General features: G+C 37.8%; 1 protein-coding gene across 1 annotated transcript in view; it reads left to right on the top strand.

The window, feature by feature from the left end:
* Positions 1-11,842, top strand: part of TTC37 (tetratricopeptide repeat domain 37) — a 44,814-nt gene extending 32,972 nt beyond the window's left edge. Inside the window, 10 exon segments of the mRNA XM_031058953.1 lie at positions 1-60; positions 779-832; positions 915-1,014; positions 2,283-2,411; positions 3,049-3,170; positions 5,005-5,163; positions 7,490-7,642; positions 9,382-9,512; positions 10,067-10,190; positions 11,581-11,842. The exon segment at positions 1-60 is cut by the window's left edge and continues 9 nt beyond it. Coding sequence (XP_030914813.1) covers positions 1-60; positions 779-832; positions 915-1,014; positions 2,283-2,411; positions 3,049-3,170; positions 5,005-5,163; positions 7,490-7,642; positions 9,382-9,512; positions 10,067-10,190; positions 11,581-11,658 — 1,110 coding nt within the window. The 3' untranslated portion in view covers positions 11,659-11,842.
* The last annotated feature ends 4,831 nt before the right edge of the window (positions 11,843-16,673 follow it).

The raw sequence follows: 16,673 nt of genomic DNA, 5'->3' as shown, positions 1-16,673 counted from the left end.
CCTGCCCTTTGGTCTCTTCTGTCACGACTAGTTCCACTGTATGCATCAAAAAAGCCAAAAGTAAGTAAGTGTAATGCATATGTGCTGTTTACATTCCAAGTAGTCTGTTTTGTTTCTTAACTGAAAAAACCCCACCCTTCAGTGTGTGGACTGTCCCCAGTTAATATGAAAATGTAAGGCTTACATTCAAAGCAGTGCACAGCTACATACTGAATTTATAGACCATTATTTGGATCTTCCATGAGATAACCATTCTTGAAGTAAATTTAGAGGAAAGATCTGCTAGAATTATGCTAACAATAAAAGGCTATACTATGTATACTTATTTATAATTTCTTTTGTTTAGTTTTATAGAGGTGTATTTATGTAAATAAATATTTATATTAAGATTTACCTGTCTTTAATTTGGTTAATGTAGTCATCTTCACTTTTCACATTAGGCAGTGTTTCCTTTCCATTTTTCTGCTTATTATTAGTTTTCCCTCAAATAAATACTCCTTCCCTTAATTTTTGCTAATTATATAAACAGAAATAGCACCTGAAAAGAAACCCTTTTCAATATGGGGCTGAAATTAGAAACCAATCATATGGATAAACTCTAGTCTAGAATGTCTCTTGCTAATTTTTTTATAAACAGATCATGCCATAAGCAAGGACATTGCCTCATTGTTCAAATTTTGTACTTGTGAATAACAAAAATAAAAATATTTTGGCATTATATTTTTGCATAAAATTAATTAGCCATGCAATTAAATCGTTTGTTTTTTTAATCTTGCAGGGAGGAGCTGTAGCAGGAAGTGTTGCACAGACGCTTGATGTAAACTGTGGAAAGGTTTGCCTTTCTTAAAATGCAGATTTTGTAATTCCATAAACAGTCCTAAAATTAATTCTGTCTGATCACATACATGGTTAAGTAACTCCTGTGTTCTCTTTTATAGGAAGGATGTCACATGTTAGAAGATAAGAAAAACAATCCTCTGAAAAATATTCAGAAGGCCATCCACGTCTGTCCAGGTTACTCCTGTTCTCAAACACAGTAGCGATTGTTTGTCTTTTTATCCATCAGAAGCAAAAATTACTGGATTAAAGTAAAATCTGCTTTTGTTGGGTTGATTTGTTGTTTAGGGTTATCCATGTATCTTTTGGAGCTTTAGGGTTATCCATGTATTTTTTGGGGAAAATGCTTAGAGTGGAAATTGTCACTTTCCTTCCAAATTTAATGGAATGGGAATTTAGCCAGACAATAAGAAAAATATCACTGAGTTTTGGGTCTTGTTCTAAAACATAAGTAATTTCTTAATCTCTCAACAGGAAAAGACATAAGTATTATTTAGTATACTAGACAAATTGAAAAACATATGTTCCCTCCGTATGCAGCACCAGACAGAAGAGAATTATTCATCTCCCTTGAGATTTTTTATTAGAAAAGTTCTGTTAAAATGTGTGGGTTATGAACTACAGGGAACTCTATGGTTGTATTACTAAATAGTCTTCTTCCTATACCATATGAAGTGCAAGCCTGGTGGGGTTTTCAATTGCTAATTTGTACTTGATAGTGAAATACTAAAACATTGCTTCTTCTAGAGTCATTTTGCTCTGATGCATAAGGCTGGCTTGCAAGTTAAAAATGTCAATTACTTTCCTACAGGAAATATGAGTGTATGACTACTGTTTAAAAGTGGTATACTTTACATTTTACTTTGTTAGATCTTCAAGCTTTGTTTCATTTTGCCAGCAAAATTAATTATTTTAGGGATGAAAATTTAAATAAATAAAATCTTTACCTGAGCTCTGTCCAATTCAGGACAGAGATTGCTCTTACAGTAGTAGGCGTTCTTCACAGGGCTGTTTAAAGGTGAAGTTGACACAGGAATTAGCTGGCAGTGGAAGTAGGCACCTATTGCTATAACTTTCATGCTGGTGGGCAGAACAGACTGATTCTTTGTGTTTTGTTACAACTCTTCAGTGAAAGCTAAGATTAATCTGTGTAGTCAAAAATAAATTGGCAGCTTCAGGTTAGGACACTGAAGCAATCTGTGAAAAATACATTAGCTGGCTTTAGGAACAGCATCTTCCTTCTATAATCTGATGAATTTTACTAGTTAGAAGCCAGTAGTTATCACCTACCTTGGTTTGAACTCAATTACTTTTTGGTATCTTATTTACGGTGTATGGTTCCATTGATAGGTATGCTTTTATGCTTTATCTGATAAATCCCATTCTAAGTGAACTGCCAGCATATTTAGACTGGGCATGAGTTCCCTTTTACCATTCTTTTCTAGATAATCCTGTTGCTTGGGCAGTGCTAATGGCAGCCTGTCATGCTGAAAACACTGTTGTCTGTCTAAACAACACTGAACCGAAACGAACAGGCCTAGAGATGACACTTGTGTCTACAGTTTCAGCCAAAAGTAAGCTATATGAGTTTCCTATTTTAAAAAAAGCAAAATAAAATTGAAATTATCTAAGCTTGCAGTACTGTTCTGAACTTGCAAATAGGCTGAGGAATACTCAATAGTGGTAATTACTCAATAGCTGTAGTTGTATTTTACACAAAAAACCCATTAAATTCTAATATACAGATAGGTTTAGATACTTAATGGCAGCTTGCTTTCCCCTCCAAAGCTTAAAATAGTTTTGTAGAATAGTATTTTTGAACTCTGATGCATTCAAAAATGCTCTGAACCTACACCCATGAAGGTTGTGGATGTATTACATTGCAGCAGCAGTACTTTACAGGAAAGTGCTAAAGTAATTTTGAGTTCTGTAACTCTTCCAATAGATGCTCATTCTTGCTCATTGCCCATAGTGTTTTGAAAACTGGAATTAAAATTCCATGTTTGATTGATCTCAAACCATTAACTCAAATGGTGTATGCTTTTTCCCCTCATGCTTTTGATTTTGCCATCTTTCAATGTTCCTACTGATGAACGGAGCCATGTCACATTAAAACTCATAAAAATTCTCCCTTACCAGATCTAGAGCATGTGACCATGGTATTGTACTACACCATAAGTACTAATCTAAGTGTGTTGTCTGTCTTTACAGCTGGAGAAAGTAATCTTCCACATAATTATGTCCGTACTCTTGAAGACTGGTGTCTGTGTCAAGCTATTACCAGTCTAGGGGAGACTGGTAAACTGTCAGAAGCTGAAGCTCTTTGTAACAAGGTGTGATGGGGTCACACTGGCAGATTGTGGTAGAATTGACAGAAGCCACTATTTTTGTGCATTATACAGTAAAGTAGTGTTTGAATTAGCAACTCTCTGTTCCGTCAGAGATACAAAATATAATAGTTCACAGAATCACTGAGTATTCTGAGTTGAAAGGGACACACAAAGATCAGATCATCAAGTCCAGCTCTGAAGTGAATGGCCTGTATGGGGATCAAACCTTCAGCTCTGGCAGTACTAGCGGCATGCTCTGACCAACTGAAGTGATGGTTGGCATATTCTTCCCTCCCCAATATAGTTTGCAACCCCAGAACTGTGTTAATAGTTGAAACAAGTAGTGTATGTGTCATGATAAAGCTGAAGTCTGTTCTTCCTGCCTAGAATTAAGCAAAACATTACCAAAATTCAGGGCAAGAAGTCAGGATAGGAGACATACATGGGACTTCGATTTCTTCTGGGTTGTGTTGGTACTTTGTTTCAGAGCAACCAAGTGGATGCTACAAGTTTAATTATTAAAAAAGAGAGGTCTTGCTGCAATACAGCTATGGAAGGGAGCTGGGCTGTTAACAGCATTCAGGAGGGTGTTCATAAGCAGAAGACTTGGCAAAAGATAAACAAAAAAGCGCACATCCCTGATTTTCATTAAGGAAAATTACTAATCACATGCAAATGTGATCCTTGTTTTTGGTATATTTAATTAAAGTGGATGGGAGTTAAAAAAAACCCACCAACAACAAACAATAAAAAACCTGAACCATACAAACAGATAGATTGAACAGGCTGGTTTTCAGGAGGAAGTACTTTCTTACCTCTTTGTTTGCTTGGTGAGGTGTTTTCCTTTTCTGGCCAACTTGTCTACTGACCTGCCTTATATTAACATTCATCAGAGATTTTGAGACATACAAGATCTGTCCTTCCCCCAGTTTGGTAGGGTGGAAGGTTGTGGTGGATTTTTCTTGTATTATGCTGATTTTTGTTTGATTAAATAGCCTGAGGAGAGGACAGTCAGGGTCTGCAATTAGTGTAGAAAAAAGGATAGCATTCCCTAGTACCACAAACCTTCTGTGGTAGTTTTAGACCCCAGAATCCTCAGAAAGCAATGTAACTGGGAGTGGAGAGTCAGACACTGCTGTCTATCAATTGTGAAGGATTCACAGGCAACATACTTGGTTAAAATGTGTGTGAAAAATACAAATATTGTTTGTTAACACATATCTGGTTTGAGTTATAATTCTTGGAAGTATTGAGATTTCAGCACAGAAAATAACATGCAGTGAGGTTTGTGAAAGCTTCACATGTTTCACCTGAACAGAGTAAAGCAACAGATAGCTAGTTTTCTGTCTTTTCTTTTTTGTGTTGGTTCAGAGAAATACTCTATGGATGCCTGCTGTTTCTGAATAGGAAATGTTTAGTAAAGTCCTTCTGTTCCAGTGAAGATAAAGTATCTTATTTGGGAGAACTAAAATTGCTTGAAGCACAATCAAGGTCCTTTTTAGCCCCAAGACAGGTTTTTGCCTATATTAATAGGCCCAAAATTTTTAATAGCTGTCAAACCAAGCGAGAGCTGTCTTTCAGAAACCAGTAAGAGTAGGAAATATAAAATGTAAATGTAAAATTGAGCTTAGACTTCAAATGTATTTTGAGGACAGTAAAAATATTACCTCTTTTTATGGGTAAGTCCTGAAATACTCCTTTGTGCAGTGGAGGAGAAAAATGCTGTGTTTCAAGCACCCTAAGAAGGCTTTCAATGTTGTTTTCTATAAAGAGCAGAATGGAAAATCTAAGTGTCCTTGATATTGGAGAATGATAATTCTGACTGTTTTGGTTTTAGGGTTTAAAAAGCTGCCCTGAGCACCCAGCTCTATTTTTGCTTCTGAGACAAGTTCAGTGCAAGCAGTTGTTGCAGTGTCACAAAGAACTTCCAGACAACATCCTGGAGGAACTTCGCAAGACAGTCATGTCCAGTTCATCCTCAGCTGCGGCCTGGCAAGTAAGTGTGAATCTTTTTCCTGACTGGTATGCCACTCTCACACCTGCTGTAAGAGAGTGAGCATTTGTTTCACTGCTTGATTCTGTTTATCTGCTGACAGTCAGTGACAGAAAAAACAGCTTAAATTCTATTTGTTCCAAAGTTGAAATATCATGTTAACTTCTATAAAAGTTGAAATGTTAAGGACTGCTAGTAAGACCAAGCAGACATGAAGGCAGGAGAATTAAAAGTTTGAGATAAATGTCTTTAGGGATCTGTGATTTGACATGTGAGCAGAAACCAATGAAATACTTCATAACTTCATAAAAATAAATGGAGGTAAAGGGTTTCCTGTTGTAATAATACAGAATTTCTTATTTAAGGGTCTGAAAACCTGAATAACTATCTTTCTCCATAATGTCCTGACTTCAGATGTCACTGTTCTTTTGAATAATTTGACTGCAGAGAATCACTCCCAGTAACATTGTTCACTAATTCCCTTCCATGGCATGAAGAGTAATCATTTTTAGTTTACACAAAAGTGCTAAATCTCCCTTCATATGCTGCTTCTGCAAGTCAATCTGAGAAGTCTCACACATACCATAAGATCATTTTGGTGATGCAACACCAAATATGTTCATTTTCTAACAGCTGCTTTTTAGTTTACAGTTATTATCTGTCTTTACCAATGTAAGTAGCACATTGTTTAAAAAAATTACATGAACTTTTAGAGTCCTTTATGTAGCTGAAGGATTTATGACACTCTTCTGCATGTTGATAAAGTAAAACCCTGCTTGTGCTAAGATTCAGTGGTGTTGTTTTCACTCTTAGAAGATCAGTGCAAGGCTGCTTTACAGATCATGATCTTGCATCTTATAAGGCTGCAGATTCTCTTCTCTACAGAAACACCAGGAGCATTATTTCTGGGGAAAATGCTTTTTTTATGCATTTTTCTGTGATTTGTGAGACTTCATCTTTCAGAATATAGAACTCATTCAGGTTGAATTTGCAAAATAGGGAACATGCAAGAAACTATTGTATCCTCTTTTTTAATAACATTTTTTAAATTAAATTAGGGTTTGTGTACATTCTTTAAGCATCTCTTGCATAGCCAACTCATCTTCCTTACAAGCAGGGAGAATAAGTGAGATGAGTGCATGTAATGTGGGGAGTGGGAGGGGATGATTTGTTTTAGTCTTTTTAATCCAGGCCACAGATAAGATACCTGTGAGGAAGATCTTTTGAGTCTTCAAGGAAGTATTTCTCAGGGCTTAGATAGCATTCTGAAAAACGTGGCTGCTACATTTGCTTCTAGTGGGTTAATGTATGTTTTTATGTTTTCTGTCTCTGGACTTCCTGTGAGTTTGATTTATCCATTGTGATGCCTTACAGTTTTACTACATTAGAGGGGCAATTAACTTTTCTTTCTGATTAAGTTTTTGGCTTTTGTCTAAATTGTTACGTGGGATTTATGGGTGCTACTGAACTTCTGCTCTGATGGCTGTTCTACTTTTTGTGCTGTGACTTGTCAGGAAAATAGAGAAAAGTAGATCTGGCAAAACTGCCTTTGTGCCTTTGCAGGGGTTCTCTACTTCTAGAGTGCTAGACATCTTCAGCTGCAAAGAGCTGAGGCTGAGGCAAGCTTTTTTCCCTTCACATGGATGAGTGTTTTACTCTAAAAAGCAGGCCTGCAGCTTGATATCAAGAATGCACAGTCTCACTAGTGCTAATTAGTACTTTCCAGTGTCTTGCTCTTTGTAATTGGGAGTAACTTCTATGTACCAGAAAGCATTAATAATTTTTGCCTCCTCTAACACCCTACAGTCTTTAGCTAGGAAAAGTCTAGAGGCCTTTGCTCAAAAGCAAGGGAATTAATTTGTTTACTTGGTGATCCAGCAAAGAATATTTCTAAATATGGCTTGCACATCTTCATGCATATCACGTACATGACAAGGATTTGCAAATATGGCTGCATCTGCTTCAAAAAATGTGTGATGACTACAGAATTAAAGATAGAGAAGCTAGAATCCTTTTTCTTCTCTTCATGAGGAAATCCAGGACATCTTGTGCTGGCAGAGCAGGCAGCAGCTGAGACAACCTATCAAAAAAAGTCTGTGAGTGGGCTAGGGAGCTCTCAAAATAATTTAGTAGTGAGGTGTACTGCCAGCTCTGCAGCAGACTAATTTTTCTGCAGGACAATGCAGTGTGTTGTTGGAATGAGGACTGGGCGCATGGTGTCAGCTAATGTTATGCTGTGATACTCTCATAAATTGGACTAAATGGTATTACCTAATGGATGTGTGTTTTGGTGGGTCCATAACTGATTTTCTTGGATGTTTATTTTCAGTGGCTGGCAAAAATATATCAGTCTCAGAGAATGATGACTGGAGCAGAGATATGTTACAGAAGGAGTCTGCAGTTGGCATCACAGCAGGGCAGCTGGAACGGGACGTTATCCAGTCTGCTCAGGCTAGCTATGCTCGCACTGGAAATCTGCATGGTAGGATAACCAGCATGACATTACTGCATGATTTCACAGAAATTAGTGGGATAGAAGGCTTCTATAGTCATTAAATTATGCCCCTGTTGAAATGACTTTACATTTTATGAATGACAGCTAGAGAATAAAATGAGACATCAAGGGGCAGTGGAGTATTCTTAGAACAAGTCTTTGTAAAACAGGTTGCAACGTAATAATCACATAGAGCCACTTTTTGCCTAAGAGGCTCACTTGCTCAGTGAGGCTTGTCTATAACAATTTTAGTTTGATCATCCAAATTGACCTAGCCCTCAAATGTCTGTCTTATTCAGACAACTGTCTCAACAGATGTTTTTTCTTCATTGGTGCCTGGAGAAGTCAATCAGTCATGTTTCAAATATTTGTATGCTGTATGGTCATTTCCAGATATGATGCCTTGCACTGAAGCCTAAGAACAATCTAAGGGAATTGTATCTTGTGGAATAAAGAAAAGTACTCTATTCCTTGTGCTGGGGGGGGCAAGGTAAACATATCTCAGGATCTTGGCAAGTGTTTATTATCTTCAAGCAGTGTCACTCTGGTAACTTGAAGTGCACTACCAGAATTTACATTCTACTGTAAGATGTAGATACTGCTGTGATCTTGGTGAATGCTTTTTCACAAATTATTGAATGACCCAGCTGTAATCAAAATCAGGCAAAGCAACCCCATATATCCTGAGATCTTGTGTAAGAAAAGACAGTTGGATTTACTGAGGATAAAGCTGCAAAACTCTTCTTCTTTTTGGAGAAGAGAGTTGTCCTCCAAAATTTGTCAAGTGACAATATTTTTCCTGCTGTAATTCTGTCAGTTTTTACTGGTGTGCTTTGTTTCTTATTGCTCCTAAATGCTTTCAGAGGTCACAAGACACTGCCTAAATTGATTAATACTATTTCTTCCAGGGCTGGCCTGAATTGCCTAAGAATAAACAAGACTTTGTTTAAAGATGAGATTAGTATGAATTTGATTATCTCATCTCAACTTTTTAAGTGAGCAGAGAAGCTGTAGGTGGATATTTTTTTGGCATTTCTGCACGGGTTTAATGAAATGTATCAAGGCCTGGTGAAAAACTTGCTTAGGTCCAAGAAAGCTCTGTATTTGAAAATTGCTTGTCTCCCAGTTATCTTCCAAGTAAAGATTTGGTCACCCTTTCAAGTACAGTAATTTGAATGCTATCCAGACGCAATGGGGATAATAAGGTTTTTCTAAAGCCAGCTTTTCTTTCTTTGCTTTGCTTATATTCTTAAGATATATGCCTTTGCTCAGTAGTTGCTCTGTTAGGTGATTACAGTCTAGCAGTTGGTTTTGACTTTTGGTAAAAAATTATGTCACTTCTAGAGATAAATTTTACATTCTTGAATAGTTTTATATGTGGTAGGAAGATTTGCAAGGGTTTCTGAAGCTCTAATAAAATTTATATGAAAAAACAAAAAGACTATGTGCACAAATTAGCAGGGGGGAATACTGGCAAGGCTGATCCTAAATAAGTTAATATGACTTTTCTAACTTCTAACCACTGTTAGTCTGGGGGATTTTTTAGACAAGTGTCTTTCTAAGCTGCCAAATACTTCTCAGAACAGCTTGAATAAAACCTGCTTTCTAGAGAGATGCAAATATACTACAATAAAGTAATTTTTCCCCTGATTTTTCTTCTTTTTATTTTTTAAAATTGCTTTCTTTATTGTTCTCTTTCTTTATTTTTTTCTTAACTTTTACAATAGGCTAATGTTTCAAATGAACACTGGCCATCCTTGGTTCAGGAGGCAACGACTGAAGCTTTGAAACTTTCTCCTTGCCCTTTGGCAGCTCTCCTTCAAGCCCTACTACAATATAATCTCAAAATGGGAGCAAGGTATGCATGATCTGTTGTCAGTGGAATACAGTGTCTAAAAATACAAGTGGTCATTATCTGAAGATCTAAGTTCTAGAACTTAAAGAAACTTGAAAGCAGAAATTAATTCTTGAAACAGTGTGGCAAATAAAAGGGAGAGGGGAGAAAGGGTTAATGATGTGGGCAGCAACCAAATCTTCCATTATTTGTTAAAAAAAGAAAAGCTGATGGAGCACCACTGAATGAATATGACATTCCTACATGTAGTTGCCAGTTTTTACGGGATTTCTAATGGCACTGTGAATTTGAAAATCCCTTTGTTAGGTGTTTTTTTTTGTTGTTTTTGGAAGGTAGTATCAGCCAAACAGAATTTTAGACTTTGTGTCTAAAATAGACGCTTTGTCTCTATTCCAATTACCTTCTCTTCTGCACTTTCACATCTTGTCTCCGTTTGCAGGAACTGCAATAAGGGCTTTCCCGTATATTACTTCTGGCCATTGTTGCTTGCTTTGTTATGTTACATGTGGCCTGTTCAGTTGAATTTGATTTGGATTATGTTTTTATTATGTTTCCAGGGAAACTCGGCGAATGTTGGAGAGAATTGTTTACCAACCAGCCAATCCAGAAACCATAGTGTCAGTGGCACGCTGGTACCTCCTGCAACATCTGTATGCCAAAGATGATTGTGAATTAATAGATGTAAGACAGTCCACCTTATACAGAACTTCTGTCTATTTATATTTGATATTATACTTGCAACTGGGAAGTGGGGTAGAAGGAGGCTAGGAAGGTGTTGCTCTTGAGGTGCAAATGTACTTCAGTTTTTGAACCAGTTTGTTTGAATGTCTTCCATTCCTCCATGCAGTAATGAAAAATAAATAGTAAAGTCTCCAGTCCAAACTTGGAACAATTTTACTGGTGATTTTTCAGTAGACATGAGGACAATTTAATTAAAATTTTAGCAGTAATAATGTTAATTCCCTCTAGCCTGGCTGGAACATGTCATGTCCCTGGCCCAAAATATCTGAGCAGCAGAATCTGTGTGCTCTCTCTTAAAGGCTTGTGTGTAATGGTGTATTATTTTCAGTACATAGTAGATGCTGCATTAGTTTCTTTTGACAGTACTTCACTAATGTATTTGATCAAACTCACAAATCTATGCAGCTCTTTGATGTAGTGCAAGTGGGGTGTCATTCATTTTGGCTTATAATGAGAACTACTTTTCTCCTCAAAATCTGAATACACTCTTCTATCCTCAATGCTGCCACTGGTGATGAAGTCTTTTGCCCATATTATCAGCTGGTGAAATGTTGAATCCAATACAAAGTGGATTTGGAGGTACATATAAAAAGGTGTATACAAAAATCCATACACAGACATGCATAGACACAGATTAAAAAAGCTAGATTTAATGAGTTCAGAAGATCCTGGTATGATCTCATTGCACTTGCTTCTGCAAAGTCATTTTTAGTCCCTACTGATAAGATAATAATAATGGCTGGAGATTTGCTTGGTTCTGCTTAATGGTTTTCCTTTTCAGTATGTATAATGTCATTGGGTTACAAGAGATGTGCCAGAATCTTATGAACATTAGGTTACTGTGGGACCTCTTTTTAAGGTCCATAACAGAAAAGATCCAAATATGATGTGTGGAAAATAAATCAGGGAAGTGTGAATTTAACTGGGAGAGGGAAAAGGATGTGGCAGTTTTTTTAAAGCAGCTGCAGAGAACACTTGAGTTTGGCAAATGGAGATTTATACAAGGGTAAGATTTATACAAAGCAGGGGACAAGTGTGTGTCAGCAGGAGAATTGGTCCACTTGTTTAATTGCCAGCAGGTAACTACTTGTCAAAGTAATCAGTGGTGCTTTTACAGAGCATTGGAAGTGATTACAGCCACTGTAGCGCAGAGTTTGGATCTTTTAAGCAAGTTGATGTGTAATGTTGAGTATTTCCTTTATGGGGATTATGGGTTAGATGATCTTTTAGTGAAACTGTCAAACAGGAATTAAAGTACATTTCAGATTGCCATTAAGACAAAAATAGAAAAATTTTAAATTCTCAAGTCATTCTTTATTTTTCTCTGCAGGTGCTTATAGAAAATGCCAAAGCTAATGGAGATGTTAGAGCTCTGGAACTAAATGAGAAATTATCATCAAGTGCCTAGAATGGACTATCTCAAGCAAAATACTCTTATGTTCATCCAGTTGAATTAGTTCACCTTCCAGAAGCATATAGAGTTTGGGCTGTTTTGTTTATTGTGTCTGATTTATTTTTTTCTGTTTCATCAACTGCAGCCTTGTCTTTAGTTTTGCTTTTTCGTGAACAAAAGTAGGTTATTTTCATGTGGAGTTACACACATAACAATCACATTTATTTTGAAAAGAAAATCCTGAAATTTGCTTTTGTTTGCTTCCCCCACTTAAACTTTGTTGCTATTCACAATAGAGTATTTCCCCCATAACTTATGTAGCAAACAGAATTCCCCTTTATCTACTCATGCGTCTCTGTCAGGTCTGAGGGTTCTTGGGCTCTGATACCTCCTGGACAGCAGCTGGGGCCCCCTTCTCGGAGTGCTGGCAGGAGTGGGGGCAGGAGCTGGGTGTTCTTTTGGTGCAGGGGTCTTCCAGATGCCTTCTGTCCCATCTGGGTCACAAGAACTGATGCCTTGTGAAGGCTGACCTAGAACAGAGACTAGATGGAATTAAAGAATAAAGTAGGTATTTATTGGAAGGCCTCAGTGGATACACCTTGGGCAGTACAAGAGCCCAGCCAGGCTACACCCCAGATGAACCCAAAATGGTCACAAAACGGATGACTGGTCACGAGGTCTCACACTTTTATAAGTTCTGGTCCATTAGCATATTGGAGTTAATTGTCCAGTTACAGCTTTAGGTTATGAAGTCCCATCTTTCTTGTTTTTCTGTCTTCAGTCCACATCTATGTTCTTGGGCCTGAGATTTGGGTGGTTGTCCTTGGTTCCTGGCTAGGAAAGGAATTGTTTTGTCTAGCTACTCTGTGAAGAGAGCTCACCATCCCTTAATATGAAGCTCAGAACTACACACTAAAGTGACGCTGGCCGGGGGCTATTTACAGACACAAACAGGATGGGGCTGCTGGGAAAGTGCCTCGAGCTATTTATATTTTCAGCATCAGTCTCATTACATGATTATGATAATGGAAAGATGCTAACAGCTCGCAATCCAGGCAGCAGGCCAGAAAACTTAATGTTACAACATACTTTATAAGCTTCTTGACCAATCATACAAAGCAAAAGCATATTGACAGTATTTCTACCCAATCACCAGAAGGACTCGTAGCTTTGGTTAAGACAATGCTTGCTTATTTCGAATACAATACCCATTTGTAAGACACAACGCACAGAGCTCCATTATTAAGCTTTAACCTTCCTAGTATCTTGCTAGATAAACTTTCTGCAGCTTAAAAAGCTATTCAGACAAGCATTAATACATAGGCTGATTGTTCTATCTGCCCTTGCCTTTTCTACAGTTTAAATAGTTTTTCTGGTGACCTATCTCATGACTGTTGCTTTAGCACTGTTCACAATTCTACTGTATCTAAAGCCTGCCTTTTGCAGCTTTCCTAAAACCCTCTAATTTTATAAATTCCCACATAAAGCAGCACAGAATCTGAAAAATATAAAAGCTAAAACCTGAGGCATCATTTGGACGCACACAGAAGTACAATTATTAACTCCACTGGCAGGTTTTCTTGGCACAGAATCTTAAGGGCTGGGTAGCAGACAGCTGTCATTTCTTGGTAACTCAGCTGCTGATTGCTTAACTGGATGATATATTCTTCAGATATGTTATTTTACTTTTATGTACATGACAATAAAAAATAAATAAAGCAATGACTCTGACCTGTGAAAGTTACCATGAGGATGTTCACTCTGTTGACGGGAGTCATGATAGCAGTCCATTTTCTTGTTTAAATCTTCTTAAAGTTTCTGTCCAGCAGAGTCTTAACAATGGCTTGTAAGATCCCGTGTTACAGGCAGGAAAGGGCACTTCAAAAGTGTGCAGGGGGACAGCATTGAGCATGCACTTGCTTTTGGAACCAGTTGTTCTGTGCTTGCAGAAAACAGGATGCTGAGTTGGAGTGCAAGTGACACACTCTGATCTCTGGAGAGTGTGCCACTTTCTTTTTAACAGAAAAACAGCTCAGTGGGCTGGGACTTCAGTCTGTGGAGGTAAGATGAAACCTCTAAATAGCAAGAATCTCTCCTTATCTTCCACACTTTCATTCTCTCACTTTCCTTAAAATTATTTTCTTTAAATTTAGATTGATTATACGTCCCTTCACAGAGCTGCTGTCAAATAGCCTTGAACTATCAGTAATGGCAGATCTTAAATGGAAATGCTACAAAAGCCAGACATGACTCTTAAGAGTAGCTATAACTTTTTTTAGCTTGCTGCTATTAAAAACCTGGAGAAATTCTTGCAGCCTATGGTTTGTGTCCTTGGTATATGTGCCACCCACTCTAGTGGTGGAAAAGCTGTCATCACCAACCTCCTGGCAGCACAGTAAGCCTGCCCCTCTTAATCCTTCTGTGCGAGCGTTAGCCTAGACTTTGCCTGTACTGAGCCCTGAATGCCTTCTAGCATCTAGGCGAGCCAACAGGTGACAACAGCCCAGAGGCGCCAGCTGAATAACCATCAACTGGGAACATTGTGTGTTAGAAAAAAAATGTAGTAGTTCGGTGCCTTTCTGCTCAAAATACCATGAAATTGCTTTTACTGTAAACAGTGATGAGCTCCTTGAATAAGATAATAATACAGCCTGAAGTTGTATTACATACATTGTAGGAAAAAAAAACTCCACATATCTCTGTGAGTTGTGAAGTACTCAGTGAAAAATGCTCAGGGAAGAGGAGTTTAAATTTAAGCTTTTGTAAAATTCAACAATGTGAAGTAAAAGTCTTGCTCTGCTGATTTTTAAGCAAGGTGTAGCCTCTACAAAATTGCACATTGTAGCAAGTCTGCTGTAACACTAGCAAAGCTTGTAAATTCCTGCGGGTTGAGGCAACCATGTATTTTATGTAATGTAGGGCACTGCAAAATAGAAAGACAATAAGCATCACTGATTTGGGGAATTGAGACTTGCTTATGGATTTCACTGCCTAGGAAGTCAGTGTTCTTTGGCTGCTCTTGCTGTAAAGCAGGGAAAAAATAAACATTGCCAACTATAAGTTATTATGTTGATTTATGCTGAAGGCAGAATGGAACAAGATCTAATGAATTGAAGGTAGATCATTTCATGGCTTCAGATAATAGAGGTTGCTTTTTTTAACCCCATGCTAGTTCTCACTAGAGAGAGCACCTCTAAGACTTGACAAAGTTTGCTCTTAGTGATCACTCTTCTGGGAGGTCACTCGGATAGTGGTTTTTTTATGTCTTTCTGACTTTTTTTTAAAGTTTCATTTTATGTTCTGTATTTGAACAGCTCCAGAGATTCCTGAACAGGACTTCATTTACTGATGTCCTGTAAAAGAATAGGAACAATTCATTAAATAGTTGTTGCTTTCAACACATTATAAGTTTATTCTTTGTCTCTACAAAGATTTCTGTCCCATGTTTAAAACAAATCACATTAAATGCAATCTATCCCATTATTTTATTGAATTATGTGAAAACACAATTGCAGCTTCAGTTGCAAGCTCCTTGTTACTGGGAGCTGTCTTCCAATACATTGGACAATACCAAGCATAATTACAGCTGTGATTGACCTCAGACAGGTGACGTGGGAGAAAGAAGACACTGTCTTTTAAAAGGGGGGAATTTTTTGCTTTTAATGCTATTTTTTTTCATTGAGCATGGGGACTTTCTTGTTGGTTTGTTTTTTTCAAGAACACAATCAAAAACTCTGGATTTTCCATCAGATGCTGATATTGTGGCTCTGCAGTTTGCCCACCAGATAGCAGAGTTGGTGCTGTGGATTTCCCAAAGGTGTAGGAAGTGTAAATAGTCTGTTGTGCACTTCTAGGAGAATGGGAGCTCAGCTTCCCCAGCTGTTTGTGCTGTGTATAAGTGTATAAAAAGAGAGAAAGGAGTGTACAGACACAGTTTTCCCAAAACAGAGATACAGAGCACCTGATACACATTTTTTTCACCACTGTACAGTCAAATACTGTCAATAAAGACTGAAGAATTGTAGAATTGTAAGCTGCTTTTACCTCGCTGATTGCAGTAACTTTCAAATTACAGTGCAGTAACTCTTTGTATTTGTTCGGCATCTCACATAGGTGTTAACTTCTTAGGAACTAAGAATTGAGCAGCCTTCTATTTTTTTCTTGAAGTGCTTATTGTAACGTGGCTGCCAATTACATGTTTTTCTTTTTGGAACAGTTATTTAATATAGATTCATTTTGTCACTGCTGCAGTCAAAACGAATTGCTTCATAGTGCTTAGAATTTTACAAATTCCAGACACATCTCTGATTTCCAGAATGCCAATCTGTGCTGAAGCACCAACAGCTGCTGAGACAGTCAAGAGGCTGCCTCTGTCCCCTTCAAGCTGCTCTGCACCTCTTCAGCAACCTCCTTCCCCCCTCTTGCAGGGTCGGCGCTGCCAGAGGACTGTCAAGGGGAAGAAGTCCTTGGACTTGAGTTTGAACACAAGCATGGCCAAAGTTTGGTATAAACAGAGCTCTTCTGTCCTCATTTTCCACAGGTTTATTTTCAACTTCCTTGAAGTAAAGAACTCTCTCACTACCAAGATCTTTTATTCTGAAATTTCTTATCCATGACTTTCTTTGAAAACTATCTTGTGCTCACTCAGAAGGTCTTGTAGACAGCTAAGCCTTGTCTTGTCAAGCTGCACAAAGACCATAAATAACAGAGAGCTTAGTTTTCTACAGCTCTGGGGCAGGGCTTACTGGCAGATGATGAAGGAATTGGAGGGGAAGGAAAGAGCTGGAGTACTTGATCACAAACATCCTCAAAGATGAGAAAACAGATGCTCAGGTTTCAACTGAGAAAATGTAAGATGTGAAATACTCATGCAGTGATTTTCAGACTTCTGTTCCTTTGGAGAGAGGGCTGAGTGATTTTTTTATATATATATAACCTGCTGCATCCAGTGTTTCCACCGTCAGCTGCAAATGGGAGAGTATTCCAATGGATTAGGTTTGAGTCACACAGAACAGATTACAGTAGGTGAA

This window comes from Geospiza fortis, unplaced genomic scaffold (assembly GCF_000277835.1).
Source record: "Geospiza fortis unplaced genomic scaffold, GeoFor_1.0 scaffold279, whole genome shotgun sequence".
Taxonomy (NCBI): domain Eukaryota; kingdom Metazoa; phylum Chordata; class Aves; order Passeriformes; family Thraupidae; genus Geospiza; species Geospiza fortis.
The sequence above is the reverse complement of the archived record's forward strand: the minus strand, read 5'-3'. Positions and strand labels throughout refer to the sequence as shown.